This window comes from Kockovaella imperatae (assembly GCF_002102565.1).
Source record: "Kockovaella imperatae strain NRRL Y-17943 chromosome Unknown BD324scaffold_1, whole genome shotgun sequence".
Taxonomy (NCBI): Eukaryota; Fungi; Basidiomycota; class Tremellomycetes; order Tremellales; family Cuniculitremaceae; genus Kockovaella; species Kockovaella imperatae.
The window spans coordinates 1,917,573-1,937,670 of NW_019028941.1; the positions used below are offsets into that span (position 1 = coordinate 1,917,573).

The 20,098-nt window shown below is 53.3% G+C and overlaps 9 protein-coding genes and 1 non-coding gene across 10 annotated transcripts; 6 read left to right on the forward strand and 4 right to left on the reverse strand.

The window, feature by feature from the left end:
- Positions 1-92: 92 nt before the first annotated feature.
- BD324DRAFT_613868 (hypothetical protein) lies at positions 93-2,104 on the forward strand. Its single transcript, XM_022014543.1, has 9 exons — positions 93-399; positions 439-667; positions 704-736; positions 775-1,026; positions 1,070-1,163; positions 1,202-1,477; positions 1,514-1,552; positions 1,590-1,690; positions 1,730-2,104. The coding sequence occupies exons 1-9, from the start codon at positions 230-232 to the stop codon at positions 2,003-2,005; spliced, it is 1,470 nt and encodes a 489-aa protein (XP_021874943.1). The 5' UTR covers positions 93-229; the 3' UTR covers positions 2,006-2,104.
- Positions 2,082-2,867, reverse strand: BD324DRAFT_613870 (ribosomal protein L31e-domain-containing protein). Its single transcript, XM_022014544.1, has 5 exons — positions 2,823-2,867; positions 2,627-2,650; positions 2,501-2,585; positions 2,218-2,444; positions 2,082-2,177 (listed from the first exon to the last, which is right to left on the reverse strand). Exons 1-5 carry the CDS (start codon positions 2,823-2,825, stop codon positions 2,142-2,144), a joined length of 375 nt encoding a protein of 124 aa, XP_021874944.1. The 5' UTR covers positions 2,826-2,867; the 3' UTR covers positions 2,082-2,141.
- Positions 2,868-2,906: 39 nt separating this feature from the next.
- On the reverse strand, positions 2,907-5,122 carry BD324DRAFT_613872 (hypothetical protein). Its single transcript, XM_022014545.1, has 4 exons — positions 4,948-5,122; positions 4,566-4,907; positions 3,663-4,527; positions 2,907-3,623 (listed from the first exon to the last, which is right to left on the reverse strand). Exons 1-4 carry the CDS (start codon positions 5,088-5,090, stop codon positions 3,003-3,005), a joined length of 1,971 nt encoding a protein of 656 aa, XP_021874945.1. The 5' UTR covers positions 5,091-5,122; the 3' UTR covers positions 2,907-3,002.
- Positions 5,123-5,212: 90 nt separating this feature from the next.
- BD324DRAFT_613874 (vacuolar ATP synthase subunit D) lies at positions 5,213-6,579 on the forward strand. The gene is made up of 4 exons (XM_022014546.1): positions 5,213-5,299; positions 5,349-5,448; positions 5,490-5,840; positions 5,878-6,579. Exons 1-4 carry the CDS (start codon positions 5,279-5,281, stop codon positions 6,480-6,482), a joined length of 1,077 nt encoding a protein of 358 aa, XP_021874946.1. The 5' UTR covers positions 5,213-5,278; the 3' UTR covers positions 6,483-6,579.
- A 360-nt stretch (positions 6,580-6,939) lies between these two features.
- Positions 6,940-9,877, forward strand: BD324DRAFT_53740 (hypothetical protein). The gene is made up of 4 exons (XM_022013008.1): positions 6,940-7,026; positions 7,358-9,429; positions 9,470-9,535; positions 9,573-9,877. The coding sequence occupies exons 2-4, from the start codon at positions 7,384-7,386 to the stop codon at positions 9,741-9,743; spliced, it is 2,283 nt and encodes a 760-aa protein (XP_021874947.1). The 5' UTR covers positions 6,940-7,026; positions 7,358-7,383; the 3' UTR covers positions 9,744-9,877.
- BD324DRAFT_678631 (ABC1 family-domain-containing protein) lies at positions 9,856-13,670 on the forward strand (the record flags this gene model as incomplete). Its single annotated transcript, XM_022019006.1, has 7 exons — positions 9,856-10,872; positions 10,907-11,003; positions 11,041-12,706; positions 12,744-12,787; positions 12,823-13,507; positions 13,543-13,608; positions 13,644-13,670. Exons 1-7 carry the CDS (start codon positions 9,975-9,977, stop codon positions 13,668-13,670), a joined length of 3,483 nt encoding a protein of 1,160 aa, XP_021874948.1. The 5' UTR covers positions 9,856-9,974.
- BD324DRAFT_613888 (hypothetical protein) lies at positions 13,666-15,557 on the reverse strand. Its single transcript, XM_022014547.1, has 2 exons — positions 14,041-15,557; positions 13,666-14,002 (listed from the first exon to the last, which is right to left on the reverse strand). The coding sequence occupies exons 1-2, from the start codon at positions 15,527-15,529 to the stop codon at positions 13,686-13,688; spliced, it is 1,806 nt and encodes a 601-aa protein (XP_021874949.1). The 5' UTR covers positions 15,530-15,557; the 3' UTR covers positions 13,666-13,685.
- A 723-nt stretch (positions 15,558-16,280) lies between these two features.
- BD324DRAFT_t6 lies at positions 16,281-16,365 on the forward strand. Its single transcript has one exon. It is a non-coding gene; the product is annotated as a tRNA-Gly (tRNA).
- Positions 16,366-17,148: 783 nt separating this feature from the next.
- Positions 17,149-18,649, forward strand: BD324DRAFT_648148 (hypothetical protein; the record flags this gene model as incomplete). The annotated part of the gene is made up of 3 exons (XM_022017792.1): positions 17,149-17,537; positions 17,574-18,243; positions 18,278-18,649. 3 exons carry the CDS (start codon positions 17,149-17,151, stop codon positions 18,647-18,649), a joined length of 1,431 nt encoding a protein of 476 aa, XP_021874950.1.
- A 23-nt stretch (positions 18,650-18,672) lies between these two features.
- On the reverse strand, positions 18,673-20,090 carry BD324DRAFT_613895 (hypothetical protein). The gene is made up of 6 exons (XM_022014548.1): positions 20,034-20,090; positions 19,610-19,896; positions 19,510-19,573; positions 19,273-19,472; positions 19,167-19,236; positions 18,673-19,128 (listed from the first exon to the last, which is right to left on the reverse strand). Exons 2-6 carry the CDS (start codon positions 19,820-19,822, stop codon positions 18,725-18,727), a joined length of 951 nt encoding a protein of 316 aa, XP_021874951.1. The 5' UTR covers positions 19,823-19,896; positions 20,034-20,090; the 3' UTR covers positions 18,673-18,724.
- Between the last annotated feature and the right edge of the window lie 8 nt (positions 20,091-20,098).

Below are 20,098 nucleotides of genomic sequence, written 5' to 3' on the forward strand. Positions count from 1 at the left end.
GTGAGATGTTCAACACTTCAAGCAGTTTGCATCAAAACTCCGGTTTCCGTTCTGATTATGACTCACCGGCGATCGCTCACATGAGCCGACGGATCGGAAAGTTTTCCACTTTGATAACTTAGATCCACGTGGGTTGTAGATATCGGATATTGCCGAATGGGAAGGGAGGGGGGATTTCGGATCAGGGATATCATATCTCGAAGTTGGTATCGAACTGCACAGGAGCAACATGGTCTCAATCACAGGGTGGCTTACTATCTGCGCACTGATCGCAAGCTGCGCTGCTAAACAGCCCGTGGCTCAGTATCGCCCTCTGCCACCTCTCAGAGAGCAGGATGCTTTGGAGAACAAATGGGTCCAAATGCGATATGATAGAATCCCTGAGATCTTGGAAAGACAGTGAGCTGGTTTTAGCGCAACAGCCGCTCATACCAGCAGTGGCTATGATGCTTGGATCTTGACGATGAGAGAATATGCCGAAGACACAGCATTCCGAGCGCTTGTCTCCTCCACAACTCAGTTTTGGGGCCGAAGGAGGACCATGTGGATGTTCCACACGAACCCAAATGTCACGAGTCCTTTCCACTTCGTTTCGCTGAAGGATGACTTGTGGGATGGTCTTCTTGATACCTTGGAGCAGGTCAATCCGAAGAAGATTGCCATCAATGTGAGTCGCTTGGGCGTGGTATCACTGACCCATCAGGTCGACGAGGATATGGCTTTCTCGGACGGTCTGGTGAGGACTCGATACACAACGCTCTTACTGATTCTCAGCACACTGGCGAAGGCCACAAGCTCATGTCAAAGCTTGGCAAGTGGGCTGATCGTGTCACGCCTTGCAGAGACATTGGTGTCGAGGTCATTGCTACACGAGCTGGCGGGAAGGAGCAGTTGGAAATGTACAGATTGCTGCAGGAGAATGTCTGGGCAATGATCCAGGAAGGATTCTCGGAGCGTGTCATTGAAATTGGCAAGACTACTGCCGAAGACCTCATGTGGTGGTTCAGAGAGACCATGGTCTGGAAGGTGCGTCCTTGTACCTTCAAAAGCAAAAGCTCACTCTCTCCAGCTTGGAAGCCGAACGTGGTTCCATCCGTCTGTTGAGATTCATCGGTCCCCAGATGAGCCGGCCGTTGAGGACCACCCAGCGATGCGAGAAGGAGGTGGGTCATCACCATGACTATGACTAAGCTCACGTCAGATATGCTGCATGTCGATATTGGAATCTACGCCATGGGAATGAATACCGATACTCAACACCTGGGCTACATTCTTCGTTCGAACGAGACTGCCCCGCCTCAGTCTTTACAGGATGGATTAGCCATTGCCAACAAAATGCAAGACTTTAACAGATTGGAAATGAGACCTGGGTTGACCGGCGATCAAGTATTTTGGGCGATCCGAGGCGATATGACCAAGGCCAAGTTGAACGAACACGGCAGGATCTACTCACATCCCATCGGAGATTATGGGCATAGTGAGCAACTCTCTTGGTCCAAAGCTAAATCCTTAGGCGCTGGAGCAGTCATCGGAATGGCCGATTGGCAGACTTGTGAGTGAGAGTGTGATGTATTTTTGCTCAAGACTAGCTATACCCGGGGGCGGCGAGAACAAGGTGCTCAAGGATTATTGGACAAGTGTCGAGCTCGCTGGCGTCAATTACATTCCCGAATGGAGACGGGAGCAGAATGCAAGTGTGGAAAAAAAGGAAGCAGCTGACGCCTAACAGTTTGAGCTCGAAGAGGATGTTTATTGGTGTGAAGAGACCGACCGATTCGAATGGGTCTTTGGTCAGCAGACTGAATTCCACCTCGTCCAACCAAAGAACAGAAAGCACGGTCACGGCCATCAACACGGTCATGGACACAAACACCATGATCATGAGCACAAGCACGCTGGCCATGGACACAGGCACGGACACAAGAATCTTGGGCATCACACAGAAGCCTCTTGGATGTCTCGAGTTGCCGCCAAGCTTGGATGGGATATTGTTCGATGGATCTGAGGGAGAGCAAATTCGGCGCGGAGGGGGGAGTCTGACAACTCGGGAGGTAACATCCACAGTCAAAAGTCTTGTCGCGTTTTGAATGCAAACCAATAGCATGTCACTGGTTGTACAAGTCGTACAAGTCGAAATCCCTCTACTCCTCAGCCTCGACGACGACAGTCTCGAGACCCTAGACAGGTTAGCATGATTCTGCACTCATGAAGACCCACCTTGAAGTTGGTCACGCCCTCGACTACGCTAGCCAAAACGTAAAGCTTCTCTTTCGCACCCTCGTCATCGTTTCTCTTCCTGTCGAGTCTGACTCGAACTCGACGGGGAGGAGACTTGATACCACGGGACCAGATGGCTTGGTTGAGACCTGGGGAGATTCGAACATCCTTGACTCCCATGGATTTTTGAGCAAACTCAGTGATGGCCTTGATAGCCTTGGGTGCCCCTTTTCGCATCCATTAGCATCTTCTCCTCTCAGAAATCCTGATCATCGACGCTCACTCCTCTTGAAAGCGGTACCGTGAACTCGCTTGTGCAGGTGCACGGTGTACTCTCGAGTTACAACATCGTGGAGCGCGGAACGGGTCTAGGTCTATCAGCACCAAGCCAAGGTATATGATCTCTCACCTTTCTCTCTTTCTTGGTGGGAGCCTGAGCAGGGCCATCCGTCAGCAGATGTACCTATCAAATAATGCTCCTCAATCATCCACTTCCATCATTCCTCCGACTGAGTCTCGCTCCTCGGAGCTTTGACCGCCCATCCATCCATCAATCTTGCTCCTTCATGCTCACTCCATCCCGACAAATCGACCTTCATACTCACCATTTTATACCACCTCGACGTCGTCTGAAAGCAATAGCTACAGGTACGAAACCTGAAAAACCTCGAATTGACATTGACAACTTTCGGCGTTATATTTCGGAATTTCGTCAACTTCCGACCATACATGTGGCACTTTTTGGATACAACAAATGGGATACATGTAATGTGGCACATTCCCTACTATCGGGGTGGCTGCTGCGGAGTCCATGTACCGCCAGAGACCTCGCCAGGCGTGCTTGTGTTCAATGTCCACGTGCCTTGAGGCGTCTGAGTCAAGGTTCTATACAGGGCATTGGCACCGGATGGGTTGGTGAGGGTCGGCTGATTCGCACCATGTGTGGTGTTTCGAGCCAAGTCTCGAGCTTGATCGAGTTGATGCTGGGTGGCGAACGCTGCTGCCCTATCCGCATTCGATAGGCGACGCTCTATCAGACTCTGTCCCACTGTACCGTTTGACTGTCCCGAAGGACCATAAGGATTGATGGTGGGGTATTGTATTGGTACAGAAGTGGGAGGCATCACAGGAGAGAGGTGGGGAGATAGGCTGCTAGTGGTGTTGGTAGCGGGATGTACGTTCTGAATAGCTTGTCCGAACGATGGCTGAAAGTTGCCTGTATTTAGCAACGCATTCTGCGGCGGTTGAGGCGAGCCTTGCGGGATCTGCAGTGGGCTCGTCAAACCGGCTGGCGGTAGACCCCCTTGTAAGGATCCATTGGCATAACCATTTGCCTGTCCTGGAGCATTGGCCTTTACCGGTACGGCGTTACGCTTCTCATAGCTCTGAGCGACCTTTTGGAGTTCCTGAGAATGTTAATGTACGATGACAATGAGAAAATTTACCTTCCTGACCGTATCCGTGTATTCCGCCCGCATCCCTTGAATCGCAGCCTGGACGATCGCTCTATCTCGTGCAGGGTTCCCCTGCTTGAGTAACACCACCGTTTCCATCAACGCCTTGACTTGAACTTCCAGCTGGGCGATTCGCGTCACGGTGTTCGTGTCGAGCTCGTTACTCGCTCCAATCGTTGACGGAAGCTTCGCCGCCAATGACACGGGTGGTTCCTCAGCTGTCACCTGAGATCCCTCCACTACTGGAGTTGCCTGCTCCTCCGCGTCAGACTCTGGTCGTCTCCTTTTCCGCTGAGAAATTCGAGAGCGCTCCAGACGACCCCAGCTCATCCTTTCTTCGACCCGTTCCTCTGCTTGGGACCAGATCAATTCTTCAAGGTCCTGGCACTTCTCGTCCATGTCCAATTTTGCAGACTCCACCGCTGAGAGTCGCTTCATAATGTCCTTGACCGCATCTTTGAGCTTGACTGGCGCACTAGCCCTGCGCTCAGACGCATCACCCATTTCTACATCCTGCGTCGGACCAGCGGGCGTCGGTGGCGGATCAGGTGGAGCGCTGACGGGCGGCGGCAGCGGTTGACCCTGGCGATTCTCTAGTCTCTCCAGCCTTGCTCTTATTTCATCAAGATCTAGTGTGGCAGCACCCTTCTCGGCCGTCTGCCTCAGGAGTTCGGCAAAGGCTTGCTGTAGTTGGACCTTCTGAGACCACAATTGATCTTCGGCTTCAACCAGCTTTTCTCGAGCGTCCACCAGAGATGGATGATTGGCGCTGACACTGGGGAAAGACTCAAGTCGAGAAGCTCTCTCACGGGCAAGAAAGTGTGCAGTTGTCGACAAGAGCGTCGACTGCATGGTCCTGCGGGTGAGCATTAACTTCAGTCGCTGAGGACCCACAATGTGAATTTGCTCATGGCATCGAAAGACGAGGTCGCCTTGCCTTTCCCCTTGTCTTCGCGCCTGTCATCGTGGCGCGAAGGAGGTGATCTCGACCTAACATCTCGGGAGCGATTGTACGACGGATTTGGCGATCGTCTGCCGTGAGATATAGGAGGAGTTCTCCTTGATCTCTCTCGGTCACTGGGTCTTAGAGGCGGCGACGGTGATCTGGGTCGAGGATCGCGATACGAAGGAGGAGGCTTCTGGGGCAGACCAGGGCGGGCGGCGTTCGCTTGTCGCTGTCTCTCGCCCCATGTTGTGAAATCAGTGATTTGCCCAGGCTCCGGATCATCTGTGTAGCTGCGCGTCTCAGCTCCTGCTCAAAGCCAGATCATCTCACCGGTCCCCACGAGATGTACGTGCCTCCCCTCGTGACCGGTCGTCTCGCGGGACTGGTGGCGAGGGCTGCCGATATGACGTGCTTGGTCGCTCGTCATACCGATCGGAGGGTGCCCAGCTGTCTTGTATCCTTGGATCTGACATGACGCTTGGCCATGGTATTCTATCGATGCGTGTTGGACATGAAATTGTTGACATGTCCATCCGCCCGGTCCGCGTGATTGCTTAATGGTGGCTCGGATAAATTTACGCTTGAGCGGATTCCTCTCTAGCCTTTGATCGCTACTGCTCTATCAGTCATCTGTACAACATTACCAGCGCGTGAAGTGAAGATGGAGGCACTCGCGTTCAATGTGAGCCAGCATATCCTGCCTGTAGTGACCAGTCGCTGACTGCTCTCAGGTTTCAAACGGCTTCCTAGAGGGCATTGTCAGAGGCTATAAAGGGGCTTTGCTCAATCAGTCCAACTACCATAACCTCACTCAATGCGAGAATCTTGAAGGTAGGGCCAGATTCACACAAGCCTCATGCTGACGGCTTCAGACTTCCGTCTTCAACTCTCCTCCACCGATTATGGCAACTTTCTCGCCAATGAACCTCTGCCCCTCTCCACCGCTACGATCGCGGACAAGGCGACGGAAAAGCTCGTTTCAGAGTTCAACTTTATCAGGACCAATGCGACAGAGCCCCTGGCTACCTTCATGGACTACATTACCTACGCCTACATGATTGACAATGTAGTCCTGCTTACTCTTGGAACGCTGCACGAGAGAGATACCCATGAATTGCTCGATCGTTGTCACCCTCTTGGCGTCTTCGACACCATGCCCGCGTTGTGTGTGGCCACCAACGTGGAAGAACTGTATCACAGTGTCCTGGTCGAGACTCCGTTAGGTGAGCAATGAGCAGGTTCTCGGTGCTGACTTGCAAGCCCCCTACTTTAAAGACTGCCTCTCTGCGCAAGATCTCGACGATCTCAACATCGAGATCATTCGTAATTCCCTATACAAGGCGTATCTGGAAGACTTTCACAAGTTCTGTCAAACCCTTCCCGCCCCTACATCGGAGGTCATGTCACGTATCTTGGCGTTTGAAGCCGATCGTCGGACCCTCAACATCACCATCAACTCGTTCGGTACCGAGTTGTCGAAAGATCAACGTGCGAGACTATTTCCAACGATCGGTCGACTGTATCCGGAGGGAAACAATGCGCTGGCTCGAGCAGAGGATATTGAATCCGTAGTGGCTGCGGTCGACCATATTTCAGAATATCGGGCTTTCTTCGACAAATCTGGAGCGGCTTCTAACCAGAATGGCGGTGCGGCCAACGGCACTGGCGATGAAGGGTCCAGCTTGGAGGACGAGTTTTTCAAGCACGACGTCGAGCTTAACAAGCACTCCTTCCTCCAGCAGTTCCAGTTTGGTGTCTTTTACAGCTTTGTCAAGCTAAAAGAGCAAGAAGTGAGGAATTTGACTTGGATCGCCGAGTGCATAGCACAAGATGCCAAGGATCGGATCAATGATTATATCGCCTAGATCCCCCGGACGAGATGATTCGTTTCTGTGAGAGACCTTATGTACTCCCTCTTCATGTACCCATAGACAATGACTTTTGCATGATAATTTTGCATGGCCAGGCGATTGCACTGGGTTGTGAGTCATGCGGCGCCGTGCCCGAGGTTCGGCCTGTGTCCTTATTGCCGGACTTATGAATCAGGTCAGCTTCGATGCATGCATTAAGAGAGGTATGTACATGCATATGAACATTGTGCCCTGTGGTGCTCGACGGCCGTATAGACAGACAGTCGTTCTGCTTTCTATCGGCGCTGAGCAGACTCGTCCGTATCAATCCTCCTCCCAAGACTCCGGATATGTTTGAATCCCCTTGGACCTCTTAAAATCCGCCAGCAGCAGTATTCTTTAAATCTCACACCACACTCTCTCTCCCTCTGCCAAGGTATCATCATACAACGTCGTTTCGTTCAATCATTCTCAACCAGCAATCGTTCCAAACATGATTCCTTGTACATAGGGCCCGGCGGCATCTACTTGAATACGTACAAGACATCTCGGGTTCGCTGTGAGTCATCAGCCTTTACTCACCTTTGCCCTCCACGGATGATGCTCGGTCTAATTCGGTAGAGCTAGTCTACGCAGGCAGCAGTCCTTATCACTCGTCCGTTCTCTTCAGTTCGACGTTGATCCTTCGGATTCATCTGCGATATCTACCCTTTCGTCGCTTCGCTGGCTTCTTATGACTCCTGCCTTGCCTTTCACCGCCTTTGTCACCCTAAACCCCCTTGATTTCCCCCCTCGGTCCCCTGTCCCTCCACCACAAAAGGTCTCGTCCGGTGTTTGACAATCATAGCATTTTATCTAATGCTGACAAGCCTCGGCTTTCATCTATTCAGTCTCACTTCTATCATCCCTCATCATCATGTCAACAGCTCCTTTCCTCATTTACGACTCGGCGTCAACCTTTGGCGTGCCAATGACCTCGCCACCGCCATCATCGTCATCTGCTTCTTCGTCGTCGTCTAGACCACCCGTCTCTTTTCGCCGATCAGATCCCGAGATCCGACCACTGTCTCACTCTTTGCCACCTTTCACTTCACCTCACAATCCTAGTCCTTCGACGTCTAGCTCAGGAGTCATGGACGGCAGTACGTCGATATCTCCTTCGCGGGTGATCAAGCCCTTTCCACACACCGCCGACTTGTTGGGTACAGTGAGCGAGACTAGTCGCCCGATTACCCGCCGGTCTAGTCCAGCGTCAGACGAGCGTCCAACAAACCATACATCGGACGCGGCTCCAGAGAGACTCAGGCGTCGGATATCGCAGCAAGGTCTGGCTGCGCCGGTGACACGGAGCTCACCTGCCGATGGATTCGAGCACCTTGATCAACTGGCACGCGGTACGGTGCAAATTCTTGGCTTGTTAGACCCTCCCGGACGTCCCGCTCAGTCCCATCGCCGCTCTTTCACGACCATGTCGAGCATGTCGACCGAGGGCGAGGACGTAGAACCAGTGTCCGCCCCTACGTTGATCTCCCCTCGGCAGGTCTCGTCCAACAGGCGTATCCCATCGGCACCAGGATCAGCGGTGTCAGTTCCGCCGCAGTCTGGGCTCGAGCGTCGACCCAACCTTTCGAGGCCTCATGGTCTTCCTCACGCTTCGATGGGTCCGTCTGATGATCCGGTTCCTCCCTCTACCGTCCCTCCACCTCGACGCAGTAGACATTGGCAGGACGATGTGGGAGTCTTAGAGTTCTCGCCCGAGCGCAGACAGCAAGAATCCAACGTCTCATCTCAACCTCCGGCCATGACTAGATCGACAAGCATCGGAACCGCCTTCCGCCACCGAATGCTCAGAGAAAGAATGGCCAGATTGGATGCTCTCCGGACTCTGCCCGGAGATGTCCCCGGTCATCCCGGACCTTTGCCCTATAATCTTCTATTCGGAGCACCCTCTCTGATGAATCCCGCCCCATCCCCCGATCCCACCTCGGATACTGCGGAGTCTTCTGCGCATGACATCGGTCGATGGAATCAGAATGTCCAAGAAGCGTTGGCTCGCCGGGTCGCCAATCGTCCGAGGTCGCCAACGTCGGATCGTCGCGATGCATCGAGTCCGTATTCCCGACGGGCTTATGAGCAACCAGGAGGTTCCTCTGACCCTCACTGGGGAGAAATGCGAAATGACTCGGCACATTGGGGAGAGATGCGAAACCTTCCGACGCTCCCTATAGACACGTTCACCACCGGTCTACACGATATTTACCATCCTCGAGGCCCCGCCATTCCCTTTCCTGCCACGGCTGAAGATGTTTACCGACGTCGAATGCGACTCCCTCGGGCATTCGAACGACCGGAGCAACGAAGCGAAGTGCAGACCCCGCCTGACGGTTGGGTACCGCTCAACCCTCATTCAAATTGGCGTGATTTCTATCATGGGATCCTGGGCTGGCAGGGGCCAGATACTGAGGCTGTTGGTCTGAGCTCTAGCGCTTCTCGGAGTGCCGAGTTTGATCACGCTTGGAACATCGCCTCGCGGCCAGCATTCGATCTACTGAGCACACATGGTCCCCGGTTGGGGTCTGCGTCGGGTACAACCACCGATGCAACAGCTTTCTCAGACACTCGAGGAAGCAATTCGTGGCTTACCGGTGCTCCGCTCCGACATATGGGATCACAACGATGGGCCTCTGATTCCGAAGATGACCGCGCGCACGCCATTCACGCTCACGGTCTGATGGGCTCTCTCTTCTCGCCTCTGAGTATCCGCGGCGTGCAATTCAAACCGGAGATGACAGATGACGAAAAGATGCACTTGGCGAGGGCAGTTACGCGCGGCGTGGGCAGATGGCCGATGGATATCCGACGCAAGACTGCGGAAGACGTGGTGGAGAAGATCCAGTATGGGAACATCGGATCTCGTCCGGGATTGGAGAAGGACGAGTATTGTTCGATCTGTCATGATGAGGTGAGTTCGGCGCTCTCGTTCTAGGGCTGACCCTTTTCAGTACGAAAGTCAGACGCTCATAGGCATCACGCCCTGTCATCACATGTACCACCACAAGTGTCTAGACGTATGTTGCTCGGCGCGAATTGAGCTGATAAGCGCAGACCTGGCTACACACCCCTAATACATCTTCATGTCCAATGTGTCGACGAGATTTGGCTGCTCTGAATTTGCTTAGAAAGATGATTCCCAAGACGATCAGCGACTCTAGAGATGACGAGACCATCAAGAAAGCGCAAAGCGAGGAGGGATTGAGAATCTGGATGGCGTTGTAAGACGCGTTGTATGCTTTATTGTATAATCGTGTACGTATGTGTCGCACTTACATGTCATGCTTGTATCAATCGAGATTGTCAATTGGGACCGCTTCGGTCACGCCGGTGAACGAGTCCCCCAGTCTGTGATATCTGCCGAATGGAGAGATCGACAATCCGCTTATCCGATTTCACGCATTTCGTCATTGTTCACTACTTTCTTGTGTCATTCGCAGCGCCTGAGTAGACAGGATGGTCCAGCCAGCCAGACGTAGAGCTGTCCAACAGGCTCATCGGTGGCTGCACACCAGCCGCTACCTGCAGAGACCTGCGCCAAAGACTTCAGATCCAGCCGGATCGGCCAGCGGGCAGCACCCCGACCCGTCCGATGACACATCAACACCTCATACACTCGCATCGGACAATCCCCATCTCACTGGGGCTGCCAGGCTCTTGGCTCAAGCACTGGAAGAAGAAGAGGGTACCAGCCGCCCATCTTCCTCCCGGGATCACCTTGTACATTCCCAGGGACCTATATGGACGGGCGATGAGTCTCAAAGCGATGCCGTCCTGCGCATGCTCGTAGATGCTCACAAGCCCTTGAGAACCGGGGAAGGGATCAAGAGCACAGCATCAGAGGACAAGATCAAACGATGGATGAAAGAAATCGACCTCAAACCGAAACAGGGGGCCTTTGTGACCGCACCAGTGCCATCTGATACCGCTGAATCGACGACTCCGCATCGGACGACAATACCCCCGCATCTTCACCGACCTTGGCATTCGACGTATACCGGTGATTCACAAGTTGCAGACGATTCTCCAAAGGTCAAATATGGGACATTTACCCGTAAACGCGCCGATGCTGATGCTCTCGCCAATATTCTCGAACTTCAACTACCCCAAGGCGCCGATGCGAAGACTCGGGCAAGGGTTAGGGAGAATCGAAAAAGGAGTCGCCTAGTAGGCAGGATGGAAAGTGCCAGGGAAAAAGCGCTGGATTATCAGCTCGACATTGACGAGGATGCCGAGACGTTCGAGGGTAATCGGCAGCTTCGAGGAAGTAGTGTCTTGGGCGCTGGGCGTGGCAACGCCAGTGGTCTCAGAGCCTGGGCAGGACTCGTTGAGGATCGTATACAGCGTGCAAAGGGTGGGTCACGATCGTGAGATGATCTGATGTACAGAGGCTGGATTCTTCAATGTCACGCAAGGTCGTGGCAAACCGATACCTAGGGATCCCAACGCAGGAAATCCTCATCTAGAACTGGGAGAGTTGATGATGTAGGCGATAACGATACGCTGTGACTGACCGGGTCAGGAATCGAATCATCAAAAAGCAAGGTGCCTTACCTCCCTGGATAGAGCTACAGAATAATCTGGACCAAGCCCTCAACGCATTCCGACAAACCCTTTTGACCACCTACGCCAACCATGTCATCAGATCCGTCATCTCTACCCATTCCTTGCATCCTTTACCCCCTTATCATGTCATGCCGTCCCGTGACGAAGCATGGGAAGCCCGCGAACACAAGTTTCACGCTGAAAACATCAAGCAGATCAATGACCTCGTCAGGAAGATGAACACGTTGGCTCCCTCACCGGCGAGGCGGCACCTGGTCACTCTGGAATACGAGCTAGACCGTGTCAGAGGCGATGTTTTACGGCAGGAAGTGTGGCAGGGCATCAAGGATCGCGCCGAAGCAGTCCGTATGGTGCCTCCGCCGACCCCCAACCCAATACCATTCCAAGCGAGTCTACAAAAGCTCAAGCAGGCGGCTAGTCGATCGTTGTCGACATTGGCATCGACTGGTTCTTCAAGTTCTGGAGGTGATGCGCTTTTCGGCAATTCAAGAGGTCAAGGAGGGAATGAACATGCAGAGCATGCTGAGCACACTGGGCCGCGGCGATACGGTGTGATCGTCTTACTCGGACTCGGCGCAGTGGCCTTCATTCACTATCGCCGGCCTGCCAGGGCAGACTCGCAAGAGGAGGATATGCTGGCCTCACCATCGTCAGATGAATCTGCTGAAGACATCGCCACAAAAAGTCCTGCAGAGCCTCGCTCTTCACCCTTTGAAATCATCCGAATTTACGTCTTCGAACCCATCTTTACATTCTTCCGATTCTGCCACCTGCTCGCACTCTTCGGTCCAGTCATTCTGACTGCGCCGATGATCCTCGTTGGTCGGACAGAAAAGCGGCGTCGGAATGGCAAGCCGATCAGTGAAGAGGAAGAGAATTGGGGAGCAGTGTGGTGGTACGGATTCCTCGTCAAGCAAATGGAACGTGCCGGCCCCTCATTCATCAAGCTCGGCCAATGGGCCGCCTCCCGTGCCGACTTGTTCCCTGCAACCCTGTGCGACAAAATGTCCAAGCTGCACTCGAACGGTGAAGCGCATTCCATACACCACACAAGAAGGGTTATCCAAAAGGCCTTTGAACTAGATTTTGACGACATCTTTGAGGAGTTTGACACGAAGCCAATTGGGTGTGGGGCCATCGCTCAAGTCTACAAAGCACGTCTCAAGCCCGAGATACTCGGTGTCAAGCCAGACGACCAGGAAGCTTTGTCAACCTCGGTTGCTATCAAGGTGTTGCATCCCCGTGTGCGTAAGACGATCAACCGTGATATCACCATCATGTCGCTCTTTGCCAACATGATCAACGCTATCCCAGGCATGGAGTGGATCTCTCTACCAGAAGAAGTGGCCGTATTTGGCGAAATGATGAGGTCTCAGCTGGATCTCCGAGTAGAGGCGACCAATCTTGAACGGTTCAATACCAACTTTAGACGGCGAGGCCGTCGAGTCACGTTTCCGAGGCCTATCAAACTGGGCAGAGCTGCCAATGGAGATACGCGAGAGGAGAGTCGTGAAGTCTTGATGGAGGAATATGAGGATGCCCTGCCACTGAAGTACTTTTTGCGAAACGGTGGTGGAGACTATGATGATATGATTGCGAATATCGGACTCGATGCTTTCTTGGTGAGTGCAGGGTGGATTTTCCTCCGCTGATCTGCAGGAAATGCTCCTGCTTGACAATTTCACGCATGGCGATCTGCACCCGTGAGTGCGCTGTCCGACTCAACTGACATGCCCAGGGGAAACATCATGGTCCGATTCTACAAGCCGACCACAAGAGACTACATCAGCCCTCTCCTCTCACGCTTGTCTTCCTCCCCTCCACCAGAAGCGGTACCTCACCATTCGCTGTCCGACGACGAACTCGTTGACTCACTTGCGGCCATCGCGCATGACTCTGACGAGTGGCATAGCCGTTTAGAGGACCTGGCTCGACGAGGGTACGAGCCGCAGCTCGTCTTCATCGACGCCGGGCTCGTCACTTCGCTGGACTCGGTGAATCGCCGGAACTTTCTCGAGCTCTTCCAAGCCGTAGCGGAATTCGATGGCTACAAAGCTGGCAAACTCATGGTCGAGCGGTGCCGGACGCCAGAATATGTGGTGGATGAGGAAACGTTCGCACTCAAGATGCAACACTTGGTCCTGAGTGTCAAATCCAAGACATTCTCACTGGCCAAGATCAAGATATCGGACATTCTCACCGACGTTCTTACTGCCGTTCGGCAACATCACGTCAAGCTCGAGGGTGATTTTGTCAACACAGTCATCTCCATCCTGCTCCTCGAGGGGATCGGTAGACAGCTGGACCCCAATATGGACCTGTTCAAATCTGCCCTACCTATTCTCAGGCAACTCGGAAGGCAAATGGGTACCCGCGAGGCCATCTCAATGGCGCCAAAGGGCAATCTATGGGCGATGGTCAAAGTGAGTCGCTCAAATATATCTGCTGACTATCACAGTTGTGGGTCTGGGTCGAAGCGAGAGAGGTCGCTGGGCAGGCATCTGCCATTGACGAATGGGTCAAAGTGAGTGAATCGACTGAATGGCTGCTGATTGGCAGTTTGACCGACTCGCACCTGCCATATAAACTCTGTGATGCATGCTATTGCTCGGGGTCCTGTTCAGGTTGGGCGAGGGTTTCTGCACGTTGAGCGTACACTCGATCAATCACTGTCGCTGTGGACGGCTTCTTGGCCCATTTGGTACCCTGAAGGGACGTGTCTGTCATGGATCGCTTGGCTGCAAGCTTTTTCTCCCTCCAGTTGCTCCTCAAAATGCGATGAGTGGCTTCTCGTGAGATGCCAAATTTCTCTGAAAGGGCTTGTGGAGTAAAGGTTGCGGGATCAGCTTTATGGAGAGCTCGAAGACCCTCCATGGCAGAGAATGTGAGCTTTTTGGTCGGTATCCAGGGTCTCTTTTCTGACTTGTCAGAAGGAACATCGACTGAAAGTCCTCACCTTTTGGCTTTTCACCAACAGGACTCTCGGCCAACTCGTCGTAGTTACGCCTTCTGTTCGGTACAAAGGTAGCCGCCACCTGTTGTTGATATGCCTCCAGCTTGGCTCTCCTGCTCTCAAAAACTCGAGGATCTCTTGGCGGAGGTCGACGCTTGAGAGCGGTATCTTCAATCCATTCTCCTTCTTTCAAGTCTTGTTTTGAATGATACTGTCGGAAGCCGACGGAAGAGGGCAAGGCAACAGTGGCCATAAACGCGGAGACAGTGGGCAACGTGGAGAAGCTTCTGAGCCCAAATGTCCGCGATCCGGTTCTCCGCTCCTGTATATCGAAGGCGGGGAGTTGGCGGGGAGCTGGAGATGGCCCACGTGATTCATGTGGAATTGTCCTTGCTTGAGGAGGTGGTGCTAGCTCCTCTGATTGGCGATCCAACTCGTCGGAAATGCTGGTAGTAGGCGAGGCTGCCCAACTGTTTCTAGGTGTCTCTGCAGTTGTACTAGACTTCATCATGTCCGAAGCTCGTGGATCAAGCTTGGCTCTCTCGCTCGGAGGCAGAGCCGATATTTCTTCAACATTCTCCACGGTAATCTCCTCGTCCTCTTCCCATGGGGACATTTGCTCCGTGTCGACTGCCTGCTCCCGACCTTTGCTCTGTGCGTCTTCCCACTGCCGTCTTGCCAGGGCTTTGAAACGTTTTCTGATCGCCTTGGCGTCTTGCCTTTTGACAAAGATACCTGCATCGGCTGCAGCCCTGTATTCCCGGTCCCAAGCATCGAGGTTCAACTTGATGGCGTCGAGGGGATGTTCAATATTAGGAGTGACCTCTTGGAATGGTTGATTGCCCAAAGCACGATCGATGTTCGCACGATGCCATGCGGAGCCTGGACGGCCTCTGAACATGTCCAGCGGGACTTTGGACTGTCTCGTCGGCGCGGACCCCGGTAGTCGTGGAAAAATGGGCGAAGACCGTACACGAACATGACTGTGGTACCCGGTCGCGTCACGCCATTTTTCTCCTGCAGCATCCCACTGTACGAGCTCTCCATCCGGTCCGTGAGCATATCGTCTCTTGTTTTGGAGCCCGAAGCCGTCGTGCGCGCCGTACTTTTCTGTCCAGCTCGGTCTCCTAGTCTCCGCCAAATTGCGTAAAAGCTCTCTTCGACGTTCTTCAAGGCCATCGTTTGTCATGTCTCGACGTGAGGGCTTCTGCACTTCTATAGGTTCAGGCTCATCCATGTCCCACAGCTTATTTAAGGCCCGTTCCTCCCCTGTCTCGATCGGAACGGCCTTCTTCACCGTGACGGGATTGCCCCAATCGTCGATGATCGGCTTCTCCATTGGATATTTCTCCATCGGACGTCTGACTAGCACGGAGGAGGTCGAGGAGAAGTGCCGGAAGGAAGAGGGGTAGGAGGATGATTTGGCGCGAAGTACGACATAGCGAAGTTGAGGCGTCGCCTCGAGGATGCTTTGAATGGATGCAGAGCGCATAGTGGTCGTTAAGGGAGGACGTCAAATGGTATCGGTGCAGTTGGATTCTGGAAAAAAAATATTTAAACGAGCAAATCATCACGAGTGGCAAAGTGGCAGCCATATGTATCTCACCGCGAGTTCAACATAGTAGACGTCACGGCGACCGTACCACACATGCGGCACTGCGAGCTGATGTCGAGTACGTCAGGCTTCGTGCTAGCACATCAAAGTATGAGGAGACCTTCAAGGCCGTCATGGACTCCCAGACCGGAAGCTGTGATTGCTTAAGAGTGGTCGATTGTGAGCTCCCTTCTATGTGACGCCAAATGCCAATCACCAGTCAATCCTTTCCCGTGGGCCACATTGCGGGATCTTGAGACTGTAGTTTCGCAAGAGAGACTCAGCTTGAGCTATTGTAAGATGGAGACATGCCATCAACTTATCCTGATCCATCTAATCTTCGTTGGAGACTTATTTTGTGAGCTTGGCGAAAATTTGTCACATGAGTTCAGAAAGGCATTCCGCAAGTCCCTCGGCCATTCGAGCTCAAACTCGTTGAGAGCCCGCGAAATAGTGACGCAGTCTTCTTTTTTTTCGATAAGGACAGCACAGAGAGGCTTGCTTGTCCACGCCAGCAGTGGAAGTGGATGGAAATGTTCGTCAATGTGTCACATCCAAACTTCTCACTGTGGACTGGGTGAATGCGAGGCGGCAGGCGCTATATATATCATATTGAGCAACGGCATTCACAGCAACCGAAATAAGCTACACACCGGTGGTGTAGTGGTAACATAAGAGATTTCCAGGCACGGTTTCCTGTTCTCTTGCCAAGGGTTCGATTCCCTTTCGGTGTATTTCTTTTTTAACCCCGTCGTGTTTTTTTTTGTGCTCCAAGGACGTCCCTCGAAGCAGACAAGACATGGATTTTCGTACATGTGCATCACGGATACTTCCCTTTTCACATAGATATTTTGTGTTTGATCATGGCGAGAGGTCGGCCCCATCAATGCCATTCAGCTCGGGGCAAGGCCACCAATCTGCTAAACTTCCGGCTTGAAGTGCCGAGGCAGCCTCTGGAAGGTCCCTCTCGCAGTGAAGTGATCCTGCCACCGCGCCAGTGCTCAGTGTCTCTCTTGATGCTTGTGGCGGAAACGAGCCCGAGACCAGAGTCACAGAAAAGATCCTATGGCACCCACTTCCCCTCAGTTGCTGAGGACCTTGCCGCTGAAGCAGTTCAGAGGTATGATTCATGGGGTCTTGACCACAATTTCTGTTTAGGCGTAGCACCCCGTAAGGGGTTTTCGACTAGATGCGGCTCAACCAGATGGACAAACCAGAGGGTTGTTCAGGTGAGTTGCCCCATGTCGAGGTGGCAACACTGGGGCAGGAGTGCGCCGAGACAGCCTGGATCCAGAGGGACGCATGAGATGCGTGTGGAGCAAAACTTAGCACAGGACACGAGCTCATCTCGACGGTGCTGCTTCGTGTTCTCCTCAAACATAATGCCCTGCTTGCCAAATCTCCGTGCTCTCGCACGTGCCATGTCTACATGCTCGCGTTACCTCGGGCCGACCCGAGAATTGATAATTTTCCATCCACCCGATATCCATCCAACCAAATCTCTGCTCCAGCAGACCATGACTTTAGATCCCAGCCCACCTTCCGATGAGCTCTTCCTCCCCTTTGTCACCACTGTCCGACGAGACCACCCGTCTCTCGGCATTCCAAAACTCCTCGCCCTTCTGAAAACTCAACAGCCCGAATGGTCCGTTTCAGAGAAGCGTCTCCGCAAAGCGGTTCAGTCGTTGACTCTGGATGAGCAAGGACGCGAGTCAATGGACGAGCCCGGACTTGTCGCTACGACTGGTCTTGACCCCTCCATCACCTCTCTTGCCGCATCGACCGCGCCGAAAGTCAAGGTACGCATGTTCGGAGGTGAAAAGGGTAAGGGGCTCGTTGCCAGGGAGAGGATCCACAAGGGCGAGGTTGTATGGCAAGAGGAGCCGTGGATAGTGACGTCGAGCCCGTGAGCCGGATCTGTTGGCGGCAATTGACCTCATAGCCAGCTATACTCCGCACTCCTCGGCAAGCAAATGTGCTCTCACTGCTTCTTCCTTTTCAGCCGTCCGTCACCCCCAATGTCCGCGCCTTGCCCCCATTGCGATCAAGCTGTCTTTTGCAATCGGCTTTGCGCATCTAAAGCCAGCTCATCGTCTCATCCTGACCTATTGTGTCCTGGACTCAATCCCGCCGCTCAGCCCCTGTGGAAGCTCATCAGAGACACAAACGGCAGATACCTTGAGACTGCTGCCAAGATTGTCGCGAAATGGCGCTGGGAGCGAGAACTCGGAGACAAGGGCAAAGCAAAGGAGATTGAGCAGAGGGTCTGGAACGGAATGGCGAGGGTCAGCATGGAAGAGAGGGAAAAGGAAAAGAAGGAGTGGAAGCTCTTTGCGGAGCTGAAACGGGGCGAGTGGAAGCATGCCCACAGCCTTCTGCTGCAGGCCCTGAATCCCAGCGAAGGGGACAAATCATACAAGGTGGTCCAGAAGCTTTTAACAAAAGCGAGCAAGCGTTCACCGATACCTCTCTCCGAGGGGGAGATCCAGCGTTGGTTCTCGATGGACAGCTTCCTCGAGCTCCTGGGTCTGGCTGCACTCAACTCTGAGGACTCTGGAGGGCTTTATGCTCTGCACGCGCATCTGAACCATGCTTGCGAGCCGAATATTGCTGTAGGTCACAGGCCCCATCTGAGCTGATCGACAGGCACTCAACCTGTCAAAAGCTTTTGTCCCACCCTCGTCCTCCGAGCTACCCTGTGAGGTACCCGATCCGTCCCAATCTGGTCCCAGAGGCACCAACAAGCTCACACTACTTGCTCGTCGCACGATCAATCCTGGAGAAGAGCTGACGATTCCCTATGTCAATTTCAACATGCCGCGTGGGGATCGAAGGCAGATGCTTCGCGAGTCTTACGGATTCTGGTGCGATTGCCCAAAATGCAAGAGGGAAGAGGGCAAAGAAAGAGAAGGGGATGACCTGGCAACGAGTAGCAAGGAGAGCACTCGAGAGATGATTGACAAGATGAAGTCGATGCAGATGTTCCAGGGAACCGGGGAGAAGGTGGACGCACGGTAGTGGAGTGAGTCACAGTTCTGGCATACCAATCTTTGTACATCGCATAAGTCTCGTGCATAATCTCCTGCATCAAGCTCATAGCGTTCGGACACTTCGGGGTTCCTCAGTCTGAGGATCTGAGCCTCGAAGGCCTTTTTCCAGGCGCCGCAAGGTACCATCAAGGGCGGCGAAGCTGTCGATAGATAGCCCGAGGGTGGAGCAGAGTTCTTCAGCAGACCCTGATTCTGCTTCAGCTGCGAGTGAGGTGTACACTGGCATCTTCAATAATACGTCCGGACGGTCCGGCAGCAACGGCCTGTCGAAAGTCGTCCGCCGTCTGGTCACGATCTCGTGGATCTGACAGATGAGGTGATCCACCCGACGCGCTTGACTTTCCGACAATGTCCCTCTGATCCGTTCCAACACTCCCTGCATCCGTACGAGGAGTGGGACATGTAGACCATGTATCGAAGTCGACATCAGCAGAGGCTCTAAAGATTCTGACCCGATCAACACCCATCACCGACAAGACACTTGCCCGCGAGGTGACCAGCTGATGCCAAGGCATCCGAGGCATCCGCCGCAAGTCCTGCCATTTGGTGATTCCACTGAAAATGTTAGCTGAGTGACGGGCCTCGCCTCACCATTGGCTTGCTGAGACGAGCAAGCCGAACAGCCGCGACGGAATCATCGCACGCCATGGCTGCCCGAATCCCCATGTCCAAAACCTCCCTTGTCAGACCTCCCGAGGTCCTAGCTTTTGGATCAATGACGCTTATGACCGAATCGACAATGGCCTGGTATTGGGGAGGGTTACCATAGTATAGCGATACGAGAACGCTTTCTGCAATGGTCAGTGAACGACTTTAGAGATCACTTACCAAATTTATGAGCGTCAATTGAGGATGTCTGTGCGAGTTCTTGAGCAGCCACTGAGGTAATCCACTACATCTTCAGCAACGCATTAAGGGTGTTACCTACGCCCCGCTCTGTGAAGGCATGCTCATCCTTGTACTCTATTTTCGATCTCTGGACCGCCTCTGCAATGCGCTTCTCTCTTGCCAACTGCTTCAGGCTCTTGCCATCTTCAGATCGAGCTGCATTCGCCCCACCTTGGGCGGAGGACTCAGCTTCGATATCATCTTCAAACGCAATCTCCAAGTAGTTCGCCGTATCAACTCCGCCCTCGGTCATATCTACCGTCGTTGAGGCTATCACTGAAATGCTGGTGGATCTCCTCCATCCGGAGCCGATCCGGAGAACATTACGTAAGTTCACCGCGATTCTGAGCGATGGACGCATCGGTCAAACTGCTGTACTCTCGTCTCAACCACGTCTGAGCCAGCTGCACGGCTTCTCGAGGAGCAAGAACCTCGGCATGGCGTCAGGTTAATGCTGTGTATAGCTTGTTTGCGAGCATCTTGGACGCTGTCGGCTCCTGATCAAACCAGATCTCACCATGTCATCTAG